This window comes from Cucumis melo, chromosome 8, assembly GCF_025177605.1.
Source record: "Cucumis melo cultivar AY chromosome 8, USDA_Cmelo_AY_1.0, whole genome shotgun sequence".
In the NCBI taxonomy this organism is placed as follows: Eukaryota; Viridiplantae; Streptophyta; class Magnoliopsida; order Cucurbitales; family Cucurbitaceae; genus Cucumis; species Cucumis melo.
Window position 1 is genome coordinate 21,082,383 of NC_066864.1, and position 24,353 is coordinate 21,106,735.

Here is a 24,353-nt window from a genome sequence, read left to right on the forward strand (position 1 = left end):
CAATTAAAAGAACAGTTTTTCACATATTTATTCACTATTGCACCAAAAATTGGTAAGACATGATGATAATCGTGGTTGGGGAGACAAGTATTTTGAAGTACGTCAAGCTTGGAGTGAAGTTGATGCAGTGTACATGCCTTGGAACATTTTGGTAATTCACTGGGTGCTAGTTTGTTAGTTTGTGCAAACCTCCAGACAAAGGAGATGCCCTTTTTTGACTCCATAATTATATTGCACTCAACAGTTATGCAGATTTGGATCGAGAGATGAGACAGCTTGTGTTGATGGGGGAGTTAATAGAGTCGGCTAATAATTCACTGTTATTAGTGGACTCTAATGGACTTACAAATTATAAGTTTTAATATTATGAGAGTAATTAATTAAATCCTTTTAATTCAATTAATCAATATTCATTAACTACCTGTCACTCTACTGAAGATCGATAGCTGCACTCTACACTAAAGATATATTTTTGTGATCATGGATTTAACGAATCAATAATAAGTTACCTCTTCAAAGTTACTCATAATTACAACTAGGTAAAACTAGAGTTTTACCTCTGTAGTTACATTTAACTTCTTAAATGTCATTAATTCTTCTAATGAACAAATAACTTCTAGTGATTAAATGATACCTCAAAGGCTAGTGAGAGGTTGAGGCCTCATTATTCAAGATCTATAATTGGCTATTAAGGGAGAAATCATCTGTTACCCCAAGGAATGGGTAAAAGTGAATTTCTTCTTGTGTAGTTATGTTTCTGACTCCTTACTCAGAAAAAATTCCAAAATGGTACGCTAGTTGAGTTGACTATCAAGTCACTCTCACTCATACAGATCAAAGGACTACCTTCATAATTAAACAAGAGTTCACAACTCACTCAAGATTAAGGTTAATCTCCTATAGTCATCTTAGTGAAATATTGTTTCCTTCAAGTAACAGTGTTATAAAAAGAAACCAATTATTTCACGATGTGGTCTTTCTATAAACTCCTTTATACAAAAAAAAACCCCATTCATATGTTTCACATGAACAATAGGGCTCATATTGCTTGTAACATTTACATCTCATGTAATAATTACAAAGTAAGTAATATTTGCAATGTACCAGGATAAGACATCTAACATCTATCCACTATAGACTTTTTAGATTATAACTTAAATATGAACCACTTGAATGCAACCTCACACTGTTCAAATAACATCATATAACATTGGATATTAGTTTATAGGATCGAATGAATGCGATCTAAATGTCAAATAAAATTTCATTTAAGACATAATTAGACTATTTTCTTTTATTTTTTAAAAAAATAAATATGTTTCAAACTATTATAGACTATTTTTGTCTTTGTAAGTAAGCATAAAAGCCATTTAGTAAGTGTATAACCAGTTGAATCAAATAATAAAATGATTCCATCGACAACGTAAGTAGAGATTAGAAAGAACAAACGACGAAGAAATAAATGATTGAACTATTCAATAAAAATTATCTTTTTACGTAGAATGTTGTAAATAACAATTTTGTGGAATACAAGTTGTGGGACGATGAATATTTTTTTATTGTAGAGATAATCCAATTGGAAAAGATTTTTATTTTCTTTTGTTGTGGTAAGGAAATTGTTTTACCTAAGTTGAAACAATACCATCAGAATTCAAATACGACACATTTGACATATGATTCCGTAAAAAAAAAAAAAAAAAACTGATATAAAATTCAAGCATCACTAGTTCAAAAATATGAAAAGAAATGATCAAGTTACTCGATACTTTTTTAGAAATTGTAATTTTGATTTTAATATTTGGCTACTGAAATCAATGTCATCGATTATTTAATTATGTATTTGGTCTTATAGCGTTGTCTATTGAAACATAAAAAGGTCTGTTTGCTTAATAACAATTTTACAAAAAAGCTTTGTTTGCTTAATAACAATGTTAAAGGGTACATATTTCGTGAAGAGAAATTTTTGGTTGTAGAAACAATTTTATTTGTTAGTAATTGTTGGTATGGTCACAAATTTTATTGATAGTTGATGAAATATAAAAGTGGGTTGCATGTAAGGAAGTAAAAGGTAAATAAACATACAAAACTTTGGTTCTTACATCACTTGCATTTCTTTTTCATCACCATTGCTTTTTACATGGTGGCATTGTAGAATTTAAAAAAGAAAATACTGGAAATGGAGTGTTGTGATAGAGGTAAGCTTTACTTTCATTGGTGCAAGAAGAGACCCGTTCTTCTCATCTTCACATCCCAAATGATTTGAAAAGCTTTCAAACTTTGAAAACAGGATTACAAGAGAGCTACTTTAAAATTTAGAATGATTTCAAAAACTTTTTGGGGAATGGTAATAGCCTAACACTAACACATCTCTTTAAATTTCAAGTAATCTCAGGAGAATATGAGAATAAGTTGGAAGTAAAGAAACTTCATGACAACATTGAGCGGAAAAAAGTCCTTGTTCCCCTTGCAAAAAAATTAACTTACCCAATATCCCTCTCTTGAAGAAGAAATCCAATGCTCCCATTGAGTTCATTCAGGTCTGATTTGCTGCTTATCAACAATAACTGCTTCCAGAAACCTTAGAAAAAAAAACACTTCCATTGGAGAGAACTAATAAATTAGCCACCTCCTGAAGACAGCACAGATATTCCATTCATTCAGATTGGTATTAGCCTTACGAATGCAACTCACAAGTTCTTTTCTAACATCATGTGAGAACATATATTTCTCAATGATCTTTTCTTAGCAGAAAGAACCTTATAACCAATTCTCAAGTTCACATAAATGATGGCTTTATCTGACCCAGACATCAAAACTAACCATATTTCAAATGCCATCCCTTGTGGAACTCGCTCAAGTCAGGTATTCCTTGTCATTTATTTTACTAAACCCCTACTGGTGTTGCAACCTTTTCCCATTTATATATCTCAGTTTCTTTGAGAATTTGGGTATTGCAATGTATCCTGCTGCCAAAATTTACGAGCATGCATTTTCTGTTTCAATAATTCTGTCGTTTGACTTTACATCTTAGAACGCTTCAAATAAAACAATACACCAATGCTTGTTAAAACAACAGCAGCAGCAAATGCACCAGAATACAAAGGCAACGATCCACGCTTCCAGCCTAACATTGCATCATTTTGTGCTTCTGTTTGCTGAATTGATTCGGGAAAATCTAAATGCAATCTTAAAACCTGCAAGTGTTTTCAAAAGAATGAAAACAAGATATCAAAGGGCAACCACTAAAGAAAATAAGGGATTACCCAGTTCCTTCACATTTAATTTGCATAAAAATTTAAAATATTATACTAGAATGGCATGCGCCGATATCCTGCCACTATTGCTATTGAATTCAAATTACTAGAAAAGAAAACGTTGGGTAGATGACAGCTTTAGAAGGGTGCACAAGATTCCATCAACTAAATTACGATCCAGAAAAGAAATATAGAGCCTGTGGAAATCTATGGACTAGAGAATAGAATTCAAGATGAAGTAATTTAATCTTTTAAAGAAAGCGAAAATTATGAACTGCAAGTGTTTTCAGCAGTCTGTTAGACATAAATATTTCCTTCAATTTCAGCATGAGCATGAAGGGGTTCTGGAATTTACAAAAACTGGCCAAAATATGCAGAAGTCATAGAAGACAACTATTTAATTTATTCTTTTAATAAAATGAGGAATGGCGAATCTTCTTTTCGTTCACAAGATGAAATTACAAAAGACAAACTACGTGCCAAAGGAATAACAAAGTAAACAAAATAAGTAATGAACATAGTTAACAGAGGACTGGCAATTATAGCTGTCTATACCTGCTGCTGGGAGATTCTTTTGCAATCCTTGAATTCTTTTGGAAATTTCGGATCAAGGAAAAATATATGTTTGATGATTTTAAAAAATTCAAAATATATTAGAAGGTTAAACTTCGTTTCATCCTTATAATGTACATTATCTAAAACGAAACACTACTCTATTTAGTCAATCTCTCCAACTATTGCCAGGTCGAAACCCCTTTTTAACTCCTTGCCTCTGGTAAAGGATATCTTTTCTCTTTTGGTACATTTGACTTATTGGTGCTTTTGTGCACCGTATTAAAAAATATCCTTTAATATTATGAATAATTTGACATACCAGTAATTTTGCACAAATAAAACCACGACAAACATTTGGATAACCAAGAAGTAAGAATAACAAGAAAAACATGATGTCACAAAAGAATAATACTAAGAAACGAACATGAAAATTAACTACTATTACTAAATTAACTACCTTTAGTCCTATGGATCTGGCATGGTTTACAGCACCAGAGAGATCACCATCAGTAGCAAGAACTACTTTATCCCCTTCATCGTCTTCATACTGGTAAAAGAAACAAAACTCTTGACTTACACATTGAACTCAAAAAAAATGCATGCAGAAAAAGTAGCCAGAAACATACCAAAAGCAGAGGCCGACTAGCACTATTAGTAGCACCAATCCTTTGCATTACAACAGATACCAACTCATCCAAGGTCTCCGTGCCTAAGAAAACAATTATTGATAATTAATTAAACTCGATAGAATATACCCTATAATTTCATTTTCTGCTTTGTTAGAAGCAGTTTTTTTTCCCTAAAGCAAACAAGTCTCTTAGACTAATGTACAAAGTACAAGAGCGTTATACAAAGAACATTAAATAAAGACCTATGGATCAGTAGGCACACCCAAACATCTCAACTAGGTTAACACCCCAAGGCACCCTCATCATATCCTACATGCACTCTTCGAAAAGTACACAACGAAGGCTAAACATACAACCTTTACAAGGAAGACAAAAAAAAAAAACTACAAAACACTAACCTTACCAAGGTTACAACATAATGCATAAAGAACCAGAAAACCAAAGAGAACAAAAAGATAAACTCATAACAAGGTCGAATAAGCTGGAAAGACAAAAGTGCTCCAGTTTGAGTAAAGCTCTTGGATGCTGTAACTTTCAAAAGGCTTGGAAAAGGAGCACTACGAGGAGGCATTTTTGTGAGCAACTTCAAAACAATCCCAACCATTCAAGGGATTTACCATAAACACCCTTTGGTTCCTTTCAAACCATATTTCCGCCACTAATGACTTTACTGTATTTAACCAAAGTAAAGGAGAGGTTTCTTCTAAAGTCAACACCAAACACCCAAGACAAATTGAAAATTGAGAACTCCCAACAACAAACTGTATAAGAGCACGAGAAGAAGAGGTGGATAGGGTCTTCTCCATGCTGATGGCCTAATGGGCAGATGGAGGGAGAAAGGCAGCTGGTAGGAAGTTTATGTTGCATGACTGAGATACAAGATGGCCAACTAACATGACCCAAAAAAGGATGTTTACCTGCGTTGGAAGAAGATTAAAAACGATCTTTGCAAGTCCATCATCTGTGGTGATCACCATATGTTTGTTACCAGTATTTTTTAAAACTTTTATCCATTGTTTAATGGCTTTAACCAACTCAACATGAGCTGACACCTCTAGACACTCTTGCCAATGGAAACACCATATGTAGTGATCACAATTCCTCATGACATAGGTTGACCACTCTTTAATGGGAGGTTGGACTTACCCTACTAAGAAAAATATGATTAAGAGAAGATCCTGTAGGCTTTAGTTTAGCTTCTGACAAGGAGGAGAAAAATAGAAACGGCTCCTCTCAACATGGCTCTCTGGGAAAATTTAGAGTATAATTACCCTATTTCGGAGAACCAGAGGGCGTCCAAGGAATCTAAAAGTGACAATTATGAACTGTGTTCAAAACACTCCTAATAAAAGAGAATATCACAACAATCATCAAGATGAAACACAAACTCAACCAAAGAAATATAATCTGATGGTTCCAAAAGCTCCTGACATGAAGGAATGAGAGTCGCCTTGGACCAAAATCCTCAACAACAACAGTGAGCATGTCCAAGATTACGTTATTCCATTAAATAGAAAGAAAGAGCCAGAGGAAGTGAAGGGGTGCACACAGGAGTTAGAGCATGTCCAAGATTACGTTATTCCAATAACCTTGAATGTAACATTATTGACAATAATTACTAGAAGGATCGTGTTACCCATCTTCAGGAATACATTGGTGTACCATTGGGCATCACTCATAGAGTTGGTTATTCTAACTCAACACAAGGTATGTTTCAAGTAAATCCAGACTTCCTCTACTACCTTCATGGCAGACATAGAGCAACGCTTCAATACGATGTTGGAAGAGATATCTTCTTACTCCATAACATTAAGTTCAAAATTGATAAAGCAAATGCAAGAATCAGCAATGCAAATGAGGAGCTTAGACTTGTCGAGACAAACAGCTCTGCCACAAAAAACATGACTGCTACTAAGTTAAAGATTCCTGAACCTAAAACATTTAATGGTTCAAGGAAAGCTAAGGAGTTGGAAAATTTCCTATGGGATATTGAGAAGTACTTCAAAGCCGCACACATCCCGAAACAAGGTAGGGAGGGAATGGCAAGCATTTATCTTTATGGGCACACCAAGTTGTAGTGGCATAGGCGTCTTCGTATAACGAAGATGTAGGTAGACCAAGAATTGCTTCATGGAACTCCATGAGAGTTGAAGGGTCAGTTCTTGCCTTGCAATATCGTGTTTACTGCAAGGAATGCTTTGAAAAAGTTACGACATTTTTGAAGAGTATGTTAAGGAGTTTAGCTCATCAATGTTAGATATCCATAACCTGGCAGAGGAGGACAAATTGTTTAACTTTCTTTTAGGTTTGAAGTAGTGGCTGTAGCAGATGCTTTGGTGGACTATAACACTCATCTCTTCGCCTTCATTTGAGAAGAAGAAAGACAATAGAAAGAAGTCCAAAAGCAACTACACGAGCAGATAGAGGTCCAACCAAAAAACCAAGAAAAGGCAAAGGTAAGACGTCTGACTCAAACAAGTCTCCTGATGGTGGATGTTTTATTTGCAAGAAACTGCATAGGGCACAAGAGTATCCCAAGAATGAAAGGTTGGATGCCCTTATTCTCGAAGAGGAGAAGAAAGAGAAAAGAGAATCCCTTACTATTGCTTTTTTAGACAGTGATGGTGAAGTGTTTTGTGTTACAGGACCCGGTCCTCCAAGAATTAGAGGAAGGGGGTCATTTTGGAAGGAGCTAGGGGATCTTTATGGTTATTGTGGCCCGAGATGGTGTGGCGGGAGAGTTCAATGTCGTTCGTTCCATTAACGAGAAGGCTTCTGATGGGAGAATTACAAGATTCATGAGAATGTTTAATAAGTTTATTGACGATAGGGGTTTATTTGGTCCTCCTTTAGCTGGGAGTAAGTTCACTTGGGCTAACAGTAGGGCAGCAACGAGGATTGACAGCTTTCTTTGATCAGAGGCCTGGATTGAGAGGTTTGGAATCCTCCGGCAGTCAAGAGAGTCTAGAATTGCTTCGGATCATTGGCCTATCTTTTTGTCTACGGTTGCTCTAAATTCGGGCCCATATTCTTTCCAGTTTGAGAATACGTTGCATCGCCGGTGACACCAAATGTCATGGACTTAATACAAAAGTTAAAATGAATAGGTTCATTCCATGGAGGCCTCCTACTTAGGATTTAATATTTGATATAAACGAATTTGTTTATTTAGGTTTAGATCTTTTCTTTTTCTTCTTTTTATTGAAACAATTGCTTTCATTGAGAAAAAAACGAAAGAATACAAGGGCTACTAAGAAATCACACAAAGCCCCTCTAAAGAAATGGTTTCCAACTAAATAAGATACTACCTGGAGTATAATCACAAAAGTCTTCAAAACCAAAGGCAAGGAGAAACATGAGACCTCACCAAGGACAATGCATTACATTGGCCCCTCTCCACACCTCTAAACACGTTATTATTCCTTTCCCCCTAAATGTCCCACAAAATAGCACGCACCCCAACTAACAATAAAAACCAGTCTTTCCTCTTGAAGGATGGATGGAGAGGCAATTCCTCAATCGACTCACGAACATCTCTTTGGCAAACTAACTCGAGGCCAAACTCTTGGAAGAAACAGTTCCACAACAAAAAATAATCCCATGAGTGAAGGGTTCTTTAACAGTTTTCTCTTTGTCAATTTACCAGTTGTTCAAGATTAAGTCCTAGTTTATGAACTTAGTCCTAGTTTATGAACTTAGTCGGTTAAATTAGTGTACAAAATGCACATGGTCTTCCAACAAGTTTTCTTGCCACCCAAATGTCGTAGGATCAGGTGGATTTCCTTATGATTATGAAACGTGTAAGCTGTTCCCATATCCATTTCACTTATTCGAGGAGGGTCAAGAAGGAAATACACAGAAGATAAGTGAGAGCTGGGACATAAGCTGAAGAATCAGTTATCCGGAGTCCACAACAGAGGTATAAGGAGGAAATTGAAAGTTGAGAAGGGCACGAAAAATAGTAGAATCCAAAACCAAGCACTGAAAAAGAGGAGCGACCTCCAATTCTCACAAATGGTGCTGGGAATATATTCGGTTTTTTCAATTACCTTCATATTGTTTTCTTTCTATTGAACTCTAGTCTATATCATGGCTCATTTGAGTTTATCTTTGAATATATCAATTAATACCCCAGCAGGAGATCTTTGACTTTGTGGGATTGTGTGGGTTTTGCTGATTCAGGGGATTTGGAACCCAACAGAAGTTCAGACTCGTTTAGACTCGGGGCTTCCCGACTTTGTATATTTCATTTTCTTAATGAAATAGTTCCCTAAAGAAAACGCCTAAAACCACCACCACACTTGGTTTACATCTTAATAATAAATCACACGCATATATTCATATACATGTAATAAAGCTCTTCGAAATCATAGCTCTAGAAAACCATCAACACTCACCACAATTTACGCGATGTACCCGACCCTTCAGATCCTCAAATTTAAAAGCGAATGAGTTTCCAAGACCTAGAGATGGATAATTTAGAGTCCCTTCCGAAGCCATGAATGCAGACATTTCACTGCAAAATTCTCACAAAAGCTTACAATCAGATAATCGAAGAACATAACAACTAAAGATAACTCATACCTATGAGTATCAATATCATCAGGTGGTTCTAAAGCAAGGGCTGAATCCCAAAACTTTTGCATCATTGTGCTTGCCACATCATTAACAGAACTCGAACCACTCTCAACCTTGAATGACAAAAAACTTTGTTAGCAATTGACATTCAATATCTGCTAATAAGAAAAATATTTATTACAATTAAGGTGGCAGCTTCTTAAACGATTACAACTTTATGCAAAAACACAGGATATTTATGCGTGAATGTTGCATACAGCTTTGCAAGATAATATTGCTGATCGACTTGGGAACAAAAATTATATGAAACAGTTCAAATTTACAAAGCATCAGCAATGCTTCAGCACTTCGGGGTTTAAAATTCAGGATAATTGATTTAAAAAATCAGAATAGCCAATGGAATATTCCTAATTACCACCAATTCAAGAGATGAGACCTTTACCTTAATCCAACCCCCTCCCCTTCCAAAGAAAGCTTTTAGTGAGTAAGTTCAAAATAAAAGTCTTCTCTTCGTATTCTAATATCTCAATTGAAAAATAAAATAAAACAATAAAAATTGCACAGTTGTTATTATTTCAATTCAAAATAATAAGACTATTAAATGTTCACAAATTCATGGGTCTGATTAAGTTCAAAATAATTGTCTTCTTCTTTCTTACGCTAATATATGACAGTTTTCTCAGGATTTTGTCATTTTTATTTGACTAACTCTAAAATATCAATATCCCCCTAAAACCCATAGCCCGGCCATTATTATGAAACTCATCAAAGTGTTTAACCAAGCCTGCAGAAAAAGAAAAAAACTCCATTGTGAAGCCATCGGCACCTAGCGCTTTATTCTTTTCAAGAGCCTTCAAAGCCATTTTGGTTTCATCACCACAGAATGGAGCCACTGAAGCAGAATTTTGGGAATCTGAGACTCGCACCCAATTAATATTTGAAGGAATGGTTCTCTGCCCTGGAAGTTTCTGGTATGATGTGGAGAAATAATTCAGAACCTCATACTCAATTTCTCGATAAGACTGGATGGAGTTCCCATTATTTGAAATAAATTTTGTGCTCAAATTTTTCCTTTTTTTTTTTTTTCGTCTGACAGAAATGAATAGAAAAAATTATTCCTTTCATCTCCCAATTTCAACCATTTCATATCAATCTTGCTCAGACAACAGCCTTTCGAATTTGATTACCAATAGGAAAATCTTCAATCCACTTATAGTTATAGGTGTTATGGAGTTTATGGCTTGATTTCACTAATCAATGAAATTTGTTGCCCTTCATAAAAAGAATGAAATCTGCTCGAATCTTGTGTCCCTCCAGCATAAAGTTTACACCTACCACTGACCAGAAACACTAAATCTAAGCTTCTAAAAGTTGTACCTCAAACACAAGCACCACCTTGATAGCTAGAAGTTGGTCCAAGCCAAAGCCAGAAGGAGGGAAAAAAAACCTACCACTAAATTGGGTGGAGTAAGTTTAAAGTATACTTGTCCTTTAAAAGTAAGTTTAAAGTATACTTGTCCTTTAAAAACTACTTCTAAAAGTGATTGCTTTTATAAAGAAAAAGAAAAAAAAAAGGAAAAAAAAAAAGAAAAGAAAAGAAAAAAAGAAAGAAGAGGGTGGACAAAGTTTAATGGCCCAACCCAACTTATTGAATATATGCATGACAAATAGAATTTATGAAACACTTGGAAGTCCATACCCAAAAAGCTTTCGGCCTTTATCGTTAATGAATTATATCCATAAAGTTATATTGCTATTTTGATCAGACTAACGATTACACAACTATGGGTGAGACAGAATTACTTTACCATGGAGATTGCAGCGTGTGTGATCTGTAGAACATCTACACAAGCAACAACCAATCCCTCTGCATGATAAATATTATCATCAAAAATCATTTCCATACTAGGGATATCATTTCCTTTCAGTGGGTTGCAACCTTTTCCCCAGAAGAGGGGTGTTTATGATATATTCACATTACAAAATTCAGATTCTGAGAAAAGTTCTCACCACGATCTAAAACCGGAAGATGCAAGAACTTCCCATCGTGCATTATGTGCAATGCATCAAGGATTGTCGTCTCCACTGTTGCACACTCAGGATTTGGGGTCATTACCTTGAGAATTGGGAGATCGTAAAATCAATCATATACCCCTAGGACAAGTAAATACAGAGCAGTACAGCATTTGAAGATTGAATATTAGAAGAATACAGAAATAAATAAAATTAATTTTTCAAAAGCCAACCTTTTCCACCAGAGTCAACTCAGGAGAAAGATTATGTGCCACTACACGCATAAGAATATCCTTTGAACTGTAGTACATTTTCAGAAACAGCCATAACATAAGTAAACGACAGTAACATAACAATAAAGTAAATAAATATACAGGAGATTAAAAAAATAATATTAATAATAAAAAACCTTCTGAATCATGATGGGTCAACACAAATGCGAAAGTTCTGGACCAACATGCACATTAGACCAAGAACCAAACAACCAACACAAATACTGTGATGCAGTGTAAAAACTGCTTATATCTGGAATTTTATTTGTTGGAATGAATTTGACCTGGACTCGATTAAAATCCTGGAATTTTAGTAGAAAACATGGTAGAGGATCAACAAAAGTATATCAACCAAAGAAGGCAATGAACACCTTTTCTCTTTAATAGATGGCAGCTATGCAAAGATAACCCGTCATGATACTTTTTTTTACTGCCAAAGGTAGCCAAGTACCCAAACAAAAAAGTTCAGGAGGAATGCCATGAATCAAATATCAAATAGAGGAAGATTCTCATTATCTAGAAGTTATTAACATTGTGATCCAGCATGAGGGAGAGACATTGAAATGTTATAAATTTTAGTGTCTCCAGTTCAACTTCAGTTTCTGATTTCTTTAAGGATATTTCTTCCGTTATCATGTGTGCTCAATTCCTAGCATATGTTTCACGCAACCAGACCTATTCGAATTTGTGTTACTCGACCCAGACTCAGTCCTCCCTAATTTCGATTTCCTCCCTTTTCATGGGTTTATTTCAACCTTTTCTTCACAAATTTGGGGTTATGCAACACAACAACAAACTTTCAAGTAGGTTCATCGGTTGCTTTCATTCTCCAACTTTAGTTAAAATGGCGGAGCACAATTCTTGGTGGCAGGCATGTATACAGTTCTCAACAACCAAAGAAAATTTTGATCAGGGCCATGCTCTACAGCTCTCATATTTTTTACAAGCCCTTCCATCTTTGTAGTTGCAGTGCAAGATTTCCACAGGTCAACAATTTTATTTGGGATTCCTACAAATCATCGAAAAAGAACTTTGTAATTTTTATTTTCTTTTTGAAACTCGAGAGCAGGGTTTTTCTTTTCTTCTGATGGATAAAATGATGTAGTAGGATTAGGGTAAATTAGGGTATCTTAGTCAAATTCTTAATTTGAGGATTAGGATTAGTTTCCCTAATTGATTATGACTAGGACTAGATTCCCTTGTTTATTAAAATTAGGATTAGTTTCTTTGATTAATTAGAATTAAGATTTGTTTGCTTTCCAATTCTCTATATACAGAGGCAGAATGAGTGTCATGTTAATAAAAAGGTAAGTTCTCTCCCTCCTCTCTCCTCTCTCCTCTCTCCTCTTACCCACCCTCCTCTCCCCTCACTCCGGCCATAGCATCTCCGGTCACGTCTTCTCCCAACTCCCCAAGTGGCCCTCACTCCGGAGTCCCAGCACCATTTTTTCCAGAAATGGAAGTTAGTTGCAAAATTGTTGACCCTTTCTACTGCATATGGTTAGAAAAGGGGCAGTTCCACATTGAAGATGTAGATTTCCAGAAAATCATCAGTCTATCCAAGACTCAATTGGAATGGTTCACTAATTCAATAGCGGTTCTAGTCAAAGAACCAGCCTGGAAGTTTTTTAGCAAATCTGGGAATGATGATGCTGGAATAACTAGACTATCCAAGTTCCAAACTCCATCTGGTTGGTTCCTAAGGTGTGTTGTTTGTAGTACCTCTGGAATACAATCCTTCATCCATATTTACTCAGGAGAATCGCGGCGAGGTTGGTTTTCCTTCCATAATATGATCAAGTCCTTTTTTATGACTCATAATTATACCTCATGGCACTCCTCTCTCCAATTCGAATCCGCCCATTCAAAACCGCAGGCCTCCCTTCTCCCAAAGTCAGGTTCAAGTTATGCAGACAAAGTGAAGTTTCCAAAGAAAAATATACTCTGTTTTCGAGGAAAACAGAGCTTGGCTTTTACCCTTAGAAATCCTACCCTATCTTAAGAAAAATCATTCTGTGAAGCAGCTAGAAGATAAATTTTGGGTGCGGAAAAGTAACGACATTTTAGAGGAAGATATCAATAACCTATGGGTTCTAAATAGACTGTTCATTTTTTATCATTGGAAGGACATGACATTGTTTCACATCATCTAGAAGAACTATTTCAAGCCAAAATCAGCATCAATCCTTTATTTGCAGACAAAGTCATCATTAAAGTTACCCAAGGAAAAATTGAAGACTTGATTTATGCTCAAGGTAAATGGTTCAATTATGGGAAATTTCATCTGTTATTTGATAAATGGAATGATGCTAGACACAACGAACCAACTCTTATTGAAGGTTTCGGAGGATGGTTGTCAATTAAAAATCTTCCTCTCAACTTATGGAGAAGAAGTATTTTTGAAGTAATTGGGGCCTACTTTGGAGGATTAGAAAGTATAGCTCTAGAAACACTTAATTTGATCGAGTGCTCTGAAGCAAGAATTAAAGTTCGAAAAAATCTGTGTGGATTTTTACCAGCAACTATAGAAATAAAGAGTGAGACTCGAGGAAATTTCTTCCTTAATTTTGGGATTTTGAACCATTAGAAGCCCCTGTAACTGTTCAACATGACTTATTTCTTAGTGATTTTTCCAATCCTATTGATTTATGTAGACTAAATTAAGTGATTATTGATGAAGAGCTACGAGGGGAGGCATTGGAACTTCCTCAATGAGAATGCTCCATCCATCTCAAGGAACCCATTCGAGGCACCTAGGAAGCTGGGAGGCAAAGATGAAGATCTTGATCGGCCGGAAAGTGAACCAGTCCTTAAATCTCTGTCGGAAAAGCCCTGTTTCAGATGGAATAATTCAAATCAGCATGCAGATGGTCTTTTCACACACTTAGAAGACGAAAAAGCAGCACCAGAAGAGAGAGAAAATCAGTACTTAAAGATTGAAAAGACAGTCGGCCTGCCATTTAATGCTGCAACAAACGGTTTATCAAGCTCTCCCCACTCAAATTCTCTCCAACTTAATATAGCAGCCGACAGCCATGTTGTAGAAGAATTAAATGTGAGCCCAGCCGTACAGCCCCAATTCTTTAATTTTGATGAACCCAAGTCAGACAGCTGTAGTAAAAAGGCAGTGGCATCCACTTTTAATGACTCTAATTTTGTTATTCCGGTAGTCAAAGAGGCATTTTGTGAATTATCAACTGAGGGGAATAAAGAAAAAAAGGCCCACTTCAATAACTCTTTGAGTAATAATGAATTTTGTCCAACGGGTCAAGTTTCTTCGGATTTCGGTTTTTCTAACCGTTTCAAGAACACCAAAGGTAGTAAAGCCTCTCATGTTCCAAAAATTCTTAAGCATTATATCCGCAAACAAACCTCCTTCAACAATGTGTGGACTGCCCTCCTAAAATCTGAATTTAATGGGGTTTGTGACCTTAAAAATCCCTCTTTGGACTCTCTTCGGCCACCTCAGCAAGCACTCTGTTTCTGCCAATAACCCGGACCTTCTGGAAGTGTACAGCTCTAAAATTTAGGTTTCGGAATGCTGCATCTGGTCAGTAAATGTTGATTCTTCTTCAAAGTGTCTCAATTTTCCATCCACCATCTCTAATTCGAAGGTATCCTTCCTGCGAGGCTCACCGTGCAAAGATGATTTTTCTCTCAAAAACCAGCTTGAATTTTCCTCTCCAATCAGCGTTGGTAGTGAAGACTCAGTTGATTCCAGCAATGAGGTTGACCTTAAACTAGACTGCGAAATTGAAAAGACGGACCTGAATGCTTTGTTCAATGATGAGGAAACTCCCTCTAATAAAATTCCAATGGATTTGCCTAAAGACTTGGTATCTATAGTCAGTGATTGTGGTCTTATTACGGCTTAATTTAGAAGTGCAGCCACCTTTTCCTTCTCCCAGTCATTATGAAGATTGTCTCCTGGAACTCTAGGGGTTTGAATGATTCCTCTAAACGTGCAGCACTCTAAAAGTTTATCAAACATTGTAGTCCGGATGTAGTCATGATTCAAGAGTCCAAGAAGGATACCTTGAACTCGGTTTTCATAAAATCACTGTTGAGTTTTATGGATATTGGCTGGGATTTTGTGGCTCCTGTTGGTTCTTATGAGGGAATTCTTACCATGTGGGACAGCAGTAAAATCTGGATAACTGAGGTTATTAAAAGGCGCTTCTCTTTGTCTATCAAATGCCTCACTTTGTGCGAAAAGGTATGCTGGATCACAAATGTCTATGGCCCTTGTGGATACAGATAAAGGAAATTGGTTTGGCCTAAATTGTCTACCTTAACTACTTGTTCGGCTGTGGCCTGGTGTTTAGGTGAGGATTTTAATATCACTCATTGGGCTCATGAAAGATTTCCAATTGGCAGGAGCAGTAGAGGAATGTCATTGTTCAATGAGTTTATCCATTCAGTTACTCTCATGGAAATTCCATTGCAAAATGGAAGGTTCACTTGGTCTAGAGATTGTATTTCTCCTTCCAGATCATTATTAGACAAGTTCTTCCTAAATCAAGAGTGGGATGTTTGTTTTGAAAATCCTTGAGTATCACGCAAAGCATGTATCTTCTCGGATCACTTTCCTTTAATCTTGGAGGCTGGTGCTTTTTTTTGGGGTCCCTCTCCTTTTCGGTTTTGTAATAGTTGGTTGCTGTCCAGTGAATGTAATCAGATTATTGTTGAAACAGTGGGTAGTTCGAACTTCCGAGGATGGGCCGGTTTCATTCTTCATGAACAGTTGAGATCAGTCAAAATGGCAGTAAAAGCTTGGAACTTTGCAGTGCAAGCCAAGGTAAAAGAAAGAGAGAAAATCTTGCTGTTAGAATTAGAAAAATATGATTCTGTGGCTGAGTTGATTGGGTTAAATGTCAATTCTAGAACAGCATTGCAAGCTGAATTACTTGGCATTTACCAAAATGAAGAGCGTAATTATATTTAGAAAAGTAAGCTCAATTGGCTGTCTTTGGGTGATGAGAATAAGGGTTTTTTCCACCACTTTTTAAATACAAAGAAAAGAAGGAACCTCATAACAGAATTAAAAGATGATAATGGGGTCGCTTCAACTTCATTCCGTGACATTGAAAGGCTTGGGCTACAATTTTTTGACACTTTATACAAGAATTTCAGGGGACAGACTTATACCTATTAATGGCGATTGGTCTTGTGTTTCCTCAAAATGTGGCTCTTGTTACCCAATTTTCAATAGAGGAAATTTTTAAAGCTTGGAAGGCACTTGGCAGCAGTAAAGCCCCGGGCTCGGATGGATTCACAGCGGAGTTCCTAATCAAACACTGGTCTAATTTCAAGGATATCTTCAAATCCTTAATGGCTGTTTTCCACAGAAATGGAAGATTAAATGCTTGTATTCAATAAAACTTCATTTGTTTAGTGCAGAAAAAAGAAAATGCGACTCTATTCAAGGATTTCTGCCCAATTAGTCTCATTACCTTAACTTACAAGGTAGTTGCAAAGGTTTTACCTGAATGTCTAAAACAAGTTAAGGATGCAATTATAAGTCCAACCCAAAGCGCTTTTATTGAAGGTAGGCAGATTCTTGACCCAATATTAATTGCCAACGAGGCAGTGGAAGATTATAGGCAAAACGGAAAAAGGGCTGGATTTTAAAACTTGATCTGGAAAAAGCCTTTGAAAGGGCAGATTGGAACTTTTTAGAAAAGACTTTATCTCTAAAAAAGTTTAGTCTCCAATGGATTTCATGGATAATGGGCTGCCTAAAAAATCCAAAATTTTTCGTCTTCATTAATGGTAAGCCAAGAGGCGGTATAACAGCATCTCGAGGTATCCGCCAAGGGGACCCCCTCTCCCCCTTTTTATTTCTCCTAGTAAGTGAGGTTCTAGGAGAAATCATAAACAAGCTTCATAGTAACGGCCAGTTTGAAGGTTTCCTTGTTGGCAAAGACATGATCCACCTCCCTTTGCTTCAATTTGCCAATGACACTCTTCTTTTCTGTAAGTATGATGTGCAGATGCTTCTTCAGCTTAAGGATGCCATTAGGTTATTTGAATGGTGTTCGGGACAGAAAGTAAACCGGGAGAAATCAGCCCTTAGTGGTGTTAATGTGGGAGAGGATGATTTGATTCAAACAGCAAACTTGCTAGACTGCAAGGCAGAAAAGCTTCCAATTATTTATTTAGGTCTCCCTTTGGGAGGTTACCCTCAGCACAAGATGTTTGGCAACCAGTCATCGATCGAATTCACAAGAAACTAGATAGGTGGAAAAAATATAACATCTCTAAAAGAGGAAGACATACCTTATGCAACTCAGTACTGGTTAGTCTTCCCACATATTACCTATCTTTATTTTTAATACCTGAAAGTGTGGCTGCCTCTTTGGAGAGAATCATGCGAAACTTCTTTTGGGAAGGTCATGTTGGCATTAAAAGCAACCACCTTGTTAAATGGAACAAGGTTTCAACTCCTCTAAAAGATGGGGTCTTGGCCTAGGAAGAATTAAAATTCATAACACTACTTTGCTCGCTAAATGGGGTTAGAGATTCTCAAAAGAAGAGTCAGCTCTTTGGAGGCAAATAATTAGAAGCATCCACAGTAAGGAGCCGTTTGATTGGTTCACTAAAGGGAAGTCCGATAATAGTCAAAGGAGCCCTTGGGTTAGCATTGCTAAAGTGTGGAGGTCGGTGGACTCATTAGCCTCCTTTAATCTTGGTAACGGCCGTAGAATTGGCTTTTGGTCAGATCCTTGGATTGGTAATGCCCCCATCAAGGAGCAATATTCTAGGCTCTTTAAAATTGCACTTTTGCCCACTAGTTCAGTTGCAGCAATTGGGACAATGATACCTCTTCCTGGTCATTGGCCTTTAGAAGAAGTTTGAAGGATAATGAAATTGTAGACTTTCAATCACTACTTTCCCTCCCCTCTCTTCTAAAAGGGTGGGTAACTCTAATGATTATAGATCATGGTCCATTGATTCTCAAGGCCGGTTTTCCGTTAAGTCTCTTTCGGCTCACTTAAAATATGTCTCCCAATGGAAAACGCCTTTTTTCAGCAATTTGGAAATCAGGCAACCCATGGAGAATTAACATTTTCATTTGACTTATGGTCTTCGAGTCCCTCAATAGCTCAGAAATCTTGCAAAAGAAAGTCTCTAATAAAAGCCTCTTCCCCTCGATCTGTCCTCTATGTTTGAAGGCTAGTGAGAATCTTTCTCATATTTTCTTGAACTATCCTGTCATTCTGCTGGGTAAAGATTTTCTCCTTGTTCAATTTAGCTTGGGTATTTGACCATTCACTAAATGCTAGTGTGGCTTAACTTCTGTCGGGTCTAAGTTTGCCCAAAAAATCAAGTATCATATGGGAAAATTTGTCAAAAGCCATACTTTTAGGATTATGGTTTGAATGAAATCAACGCAGCTTCCATAATAAAGCAAGACCAAGGGCAGAAATTATGTGGGTTACATATCTAAATGCTGCAACTTGGTGTTCCCTTAAAAAGGAGTTCTTTAATTATTCTATCCAAGACATTTACCTTAACTGGGCTACTTTTCTTTCTCAACCTGCCTAATTGTTGCTGCATCAGATTCATTGTTTGCAGATTTCACAACCTGAAGCTCTCTATTGCTTTTTAAGACTCGAAGGATTGCCCCTGTTTTAGTCTTTAATTTTGAGATTGTTTTTTTCTTGGGGCTCCCCATTTGTTTCTTGCTTCTTTTCCAGTCCCATTTTGTTTTCTGGACCTTTGTAACAAGATGGATGCTTTTATTATTGTTTCTATGTTGGTTTGTTTATGTTTGTTCTCGAGATATAATGTTTGACACTAAGGGGATGTCAACCTAGTTGAGATGCACAGGTGCACCTCATGATCCCTATAGGACTCCCTTGATTACTACTTCTTTATTTCTCTCTTTGTATAAATCTCTTGTACTTTGAGTTATTATTAATAAAGAAGTTTTTGTCTCCTTTTCAAAAAAAAATTCTTTATAAACAGGGAAATGTCTACACGAATTGATAACTAAGAATTTGATTTTGTTTTAGGTGATTTCTCTCCTTTCTTTTCCTTTAGGCTCCATCAAATTTACTAACTGATTTCTAATCCTCACTGCTAGCATTGATTATTGATCCATTGTCATGGTCAATAAACGGTGTAAAGAAGATGGAACACCAGAAATTTCAGAAGAGAGCAATTCACTTTCTTCTAGAATCAAGTACTTTGAAATTCCATTCATTTGTTCATTTGTTCTAAATGAAAGTGGTTTATTAATCGAGAAGAAAAATTTTGAAAGCCTCTCATCACATAGATTTTTGGGAGATGGATTTTCTCAAGCCCTCATCATGAGGGTACCTTTTTTTTTTCACCTTCTTTTTTATAATATCTCTAGTTCCTATAAAAGAAGTATTTGATTAGTAAAAAATTAGAAGGCACAAGAATCAAGAAACATTATGATAGAATAAATATTAGAGAAAAATGCCATACGTGAGGATCCCCTGAATCTTAGTTCCCACTGTCATAACAACTGAATTAACTCGTAACTCCCGCATTTTTTTGGCAGCAACATATATAGGATCTGATGCCGAGACAATTGCAGCTCTGAAAACATATAAAGCTACAAAACTTGGTAATGATCCAAAGGTGCATTAAATATCTTCTTTAACTTACAAAGAAATGAGAAGGCTAGATAAAGTACTTTGTATTTTCAGAAAGGATGGTTGACAAGGAAGGTTTAAACATCCGCTCCCTCAACGTCTCTATAAAAGCATAGGGAGCTGAAATGAAGATAAAAAAGAATGGTGAAAATTATACAACTTAATATGAAAATAATTTCTTATTTTCTTTTGTACAAGAGTCAGAAAATAAAACAATATGGACTTGCAAGTGGTGTGCAATGCAATGACCTTCAGGTGAATGCAAAGGGATTTTACTTCTACAATGAACAAATTAAGCATCATGTCTATCCCAGTCATTTTAGTCAAGACTGGGTCTTCATTTTAATATAAATTTTTATAATCATAGAGTGGCATAATCTATAATGGATGAAAGGACAATTCCATGATTGAAAGTTCATTATTATCCATCCCAAACTAGGAACATCAAAATGGTAAGACTATTGCTGACGTTTTATGAAACAGAAAATACATTCGATATTCAAGCATATGGAAGTTGAAATCCAGCAATGTACACAGTTGGACATGTCTAGCTTTCACCAAACAAACAAGAAAAATTCCTCATGAATTAGAAAATGAATCACTCATCTCAAATTATGTTTATATAACTGTTTCTTGTTCACTAAACAGAAATTCAGACAGTTTCTTTCCCCAATTCATGTAAATTATAGTTAAACATCATTCTTTAGGAATCAAGTAGAGATAGCACAATATAACTTTAGATCACTCAACTAATTATGAGTTACATTATTCATGAACATAGATAAATATCCTTTTGTCATTAGATGATCAATAGAGAGAGAAAACTGAAAAGGTCATCATCTAATGAGAAAAGGATATTTACCTATGTTCATGAATAATGTAACTCAGAACATGTTTACACTCGATAGTAAAACCATGCATGTTTTTTGAAAAGGAGACAAGCTTCTATAGTATTAATAAACTCAAAGTACAAGATAGTTATACATTGAGAATAATAGAGAAGCCTAGAAATGGGAGGAGGGAGAGAGTGGGATCAGTAGGTGTAAAACCATACATGTTTAGACCTCCAGTTGGATAACATCATTATCATTATCAACATGGCATAACTATAATTACTATCTGGCACTAAAATTTACTTCTATTGTACTGATGCCCGATCATATTTAAGGATCCATGCACATTATTCCCTTGACATTCATGAGATTGCTATTTCAAGATAGGGACATTTAAATTTGACTGAATCCACCATCATAACACCAGTCACACAAAAAAAAAATAAATAAATAAGGAAACAAGAAAAAGAAAAGAAAAGTGCATCCAACACAAGAAGATCTACCCAAAGATGCACATAATAGGGACAACGTACCAGAAAAGTCACTTCCCCACTGGCGTTCCACCCCTTCAACAGCAGCAGCAATGGCACTACCCTGTTCTGCGGCCTTCTCCATTCTCGATATGGCATCATAGAGGCACTTTGTAATATCCAACAAAGCAATAACTTCGCCATTTTCAACGACCGGAAGATGCCTAAATTTTCCTGTTGAAAATGAAGGGTAAAAATGATGGATGCTTGTGTGATCAGGTAAAAAGAATTAATCAAAAAGGGGAAAGCTCCTATAATGAACAAAATACTAAATGATTAAAACCAGTCCAAAATACAACCACGATAGATGTTCTTATTAGCTGTTGTGAATAAACGATAGCTTGAACGTTGATTAATTACAGTCATTTCCCCTACACCCTCCACTTATCTAAGTATTGTGTCACCAGTCATTAAGCCAAAGGAAGCCCTTATAGACATACGAGTATACGACAACTAAAGAATGAATATACAGAATACAAACCTTGAACCATTTTCTGAAGGGCTTCGATAGCAAGTGAATCCGAAGTAACAAAAATGGGATTCCGTGTCATAATTTTGGATACAACAGTCTGCTCTGGCCTCAGCCCCTCCGCTATAACCCTGGTAGCGACGTCCTGAAAAAGCATCATGACCATAAACAAATATACAACAACAAGATTAAATCAAAAGACAGGAGAAAACGGAGAATGAGTAACACAACAACATCCCAAAACAAACCTTGTCGGTGAGAATACCCGAAAGTAAAGCATTCGCATCCGTCAATAGTACAGCATCAACACGACGAGCAGCCATCCTTCTACACGCTTCAGAAACCGTAGTGCCTTCAGGAATCGTAAGCGCTTTCGACAACCTCAGTTTCTTCACCGTCCTTTCCCCAACAGCAGCAGATCTAAATAAATAAGCGAACCCCATCAAAGTCAGTTCAGCCATAACAACATCAGAATTCAAATCGAAAAACACATAAACAAGGCAGAAACATTAAATAAAAAGGCCACTCACGGCAACTGAGGAGAACCCGGTTTGAGGACATTGCCATTACTAGAGGTGCCATTATCGCCGGATACCGACTTCCTGGAAGATGTGGAAGAAGGGCGTTTCTGAGCGAGAGGGTTCTTCCTTCCCGGAGGAGCGAGTTGAGTAGTCATGATGAAGGAAACAGTGAATTTAGGGTTCAAATTGTTTAGAAACGATTAGAAAATGGAAATAAAAGACGAAAAAAGGGCTAATGAAAACGAAAATGGGATCGAGAATGGTTGATTTGGGAGGGAGAAAGCGAGCGGAGAGAGAGAGAATAGAGGTTCGAATGAACTCTCTCCCGTCCGTCGCCACCGTGAACTCCTCAGGCGAGAGGTAAAGCTTTGAAAATGATATAATATAACTCTCTATTTATATATGTATGTATATTTTTTATTTTAGTTCTTCAAGGAAAATGCTAATGAAACAAAAGTGAAGGATTGGGGGACAAACAGCCGCCACACGATTTTTGTTTTGTTTCACAATCAGATTTGGTTTCAGCAAAAAGACATTTTGAAGGTTAAATAGAAATACTATTCTTTTCATACATGTACTTTGATTTTTGTTTGGGAAAAAAACTATCAATCAAATTTCTTCATCTTAATTTAATTTTATTGAATTTATGGTCAGTTAACAATTGTTGTAAATTAGGATGACACTTGTCTCTTTTCTACTCTATAACAAAATTAGATCAAATAAATTGTTGGATCCAAATCCAACTGGACATGTCTTTTCAAGGATTGGAGAAGAAAGCGAGGGAGATTTTTTTCATAAACTAAGATAGACATTTATTAGCATCTATTAATGATATTTTGTTATATTTATAATATTTTGATTTATTTTGGTATATTTGAAAACAATCTCATAAATATTATATTTAAATTTCAAAATTGATTGTTCAGTGATCAAGATTGAAAAAAACTGTGAGATAATCAATTAGGACTCCAGTTAATACCAAAGCTAATAACAGTTGTAATAGCTAGAAGAACACCAGATAAGAATAACACGTGAAACTTTGTTAACCCAGTTCGACTAATATTGCCTACGTTTGGGGAGCTGCGTACAGCCCTGATGAGTAATCTTTATTAATATTCACTTGAGTTAATATATATTGATACAGCATATGGTACTCTGTTCAATAATATAACTTAATAACATGCGTCTTGACATCAGACTCCAGGCTCCCCCTGAGTTACTTATCTTCACGATGTCTAGCTTCAGGCTCCCCCTAAACACATGAGTGTATCTTTGGCGACGTCTTTAGATCCCTCTAAAGATCCTCGTGATCATACCAATCACTTGTTTTGTCTATTACTCATCAATAATTGTTACTATGATCAACATGACGACCTCATTAACATAAGATCATCGTACCTTTTTAACTCTGTAGCTTCTGCGGACGACCTTGATGCAAAAGACCATCTTCAACTTGTATTTTTCGCCACTAAACCTCATCGCTACGTAATGTCACGTATATAATATATGTATAGATCTTTTTATCTTAACAAGATTCCTATAATAGTGGGAAATCTTTTTATCTCTTAAATATCTCATTTTTTAATTCATTAATCAAAGATAATTAGTCAAAGATATTCCATAAAATCTTTTAGACAAAAACTCCAACAAACTCCCCCTTTTTGTCTAAAAGAGAATTTATTTTATGGTTCAACTGAGTCGCTCATTCGAGTGATAACAATGTGTCATAAACCACATACTTCAGCACTGATGAATTCATTTCTAAAAAAAACGAACAACATGTTTTCCATTTCTTCAGTCATAAAAAAACACAACTCTTGTTAAAAAAAAGAGTAGAAAGTCTTCAGTAAACAGTCTTCAACTAAAAAGAATAACAAAAACTCCAACAAAAAAACAGCAACACTATCCGCCTGCACCAAGCACCACCAACACTCCCCTTTGAACCAAAAAAAAAAAAAAATACATCAATCAGTACTGGGGTTCCCTTGGCTTGAAGAATGAGCAAAAGTCTTCAGATGCCAAATAAGAGAGTCAATTTCCAAACGCCGTTCAGACATCAGATTAATGGCAGT

At 36.1% G+C, this 24,353-nt stretch overlaps 1 protein-coding gene across 1 annotated transcript; it reads right to left on the reverse strand.

Annotated features, from left to right (window-relative positions):
* Positions 1-2,694: 2,694 nt before the first annotated feature.
* LOC103486096 (CBS domain-containing protein CBSCBSPB3) lies at positions 2,695-22,666 on the reverse strand. The gene is made up of 14 exons (XM_008443932.3): positions 22,291-22,666; positions 22,009-22,180; positions 21,773-21,905; positions 21,295-21,465; positions 19,970-20,048; positions 19,759-19,872; positions 11,263-11,329; positions 11,027-11,132; positions 10,825-10,883; positions 9,023-9,129; positions 8,836-8,954; positions 4,436-4,518; positions 4,267-4,356; positions 2,695-3,194 (listed from the first exon to the last, which is right to left on the reverse strand). Exons 1-14 carry the CDS (start codon positions 22,434-22,436, stop codon positions 3,021-3,023), a joined length of 1,620 nt encoding a protein of 539 aa, XP_008442154.1. The 5' UTR covers positions 22,437-22,666; the 3' UTR covers positions 2,695-3,020.
* Between the last annotated feature and the right edge of the window lie 1,687 nt (positions 22,667-24,353).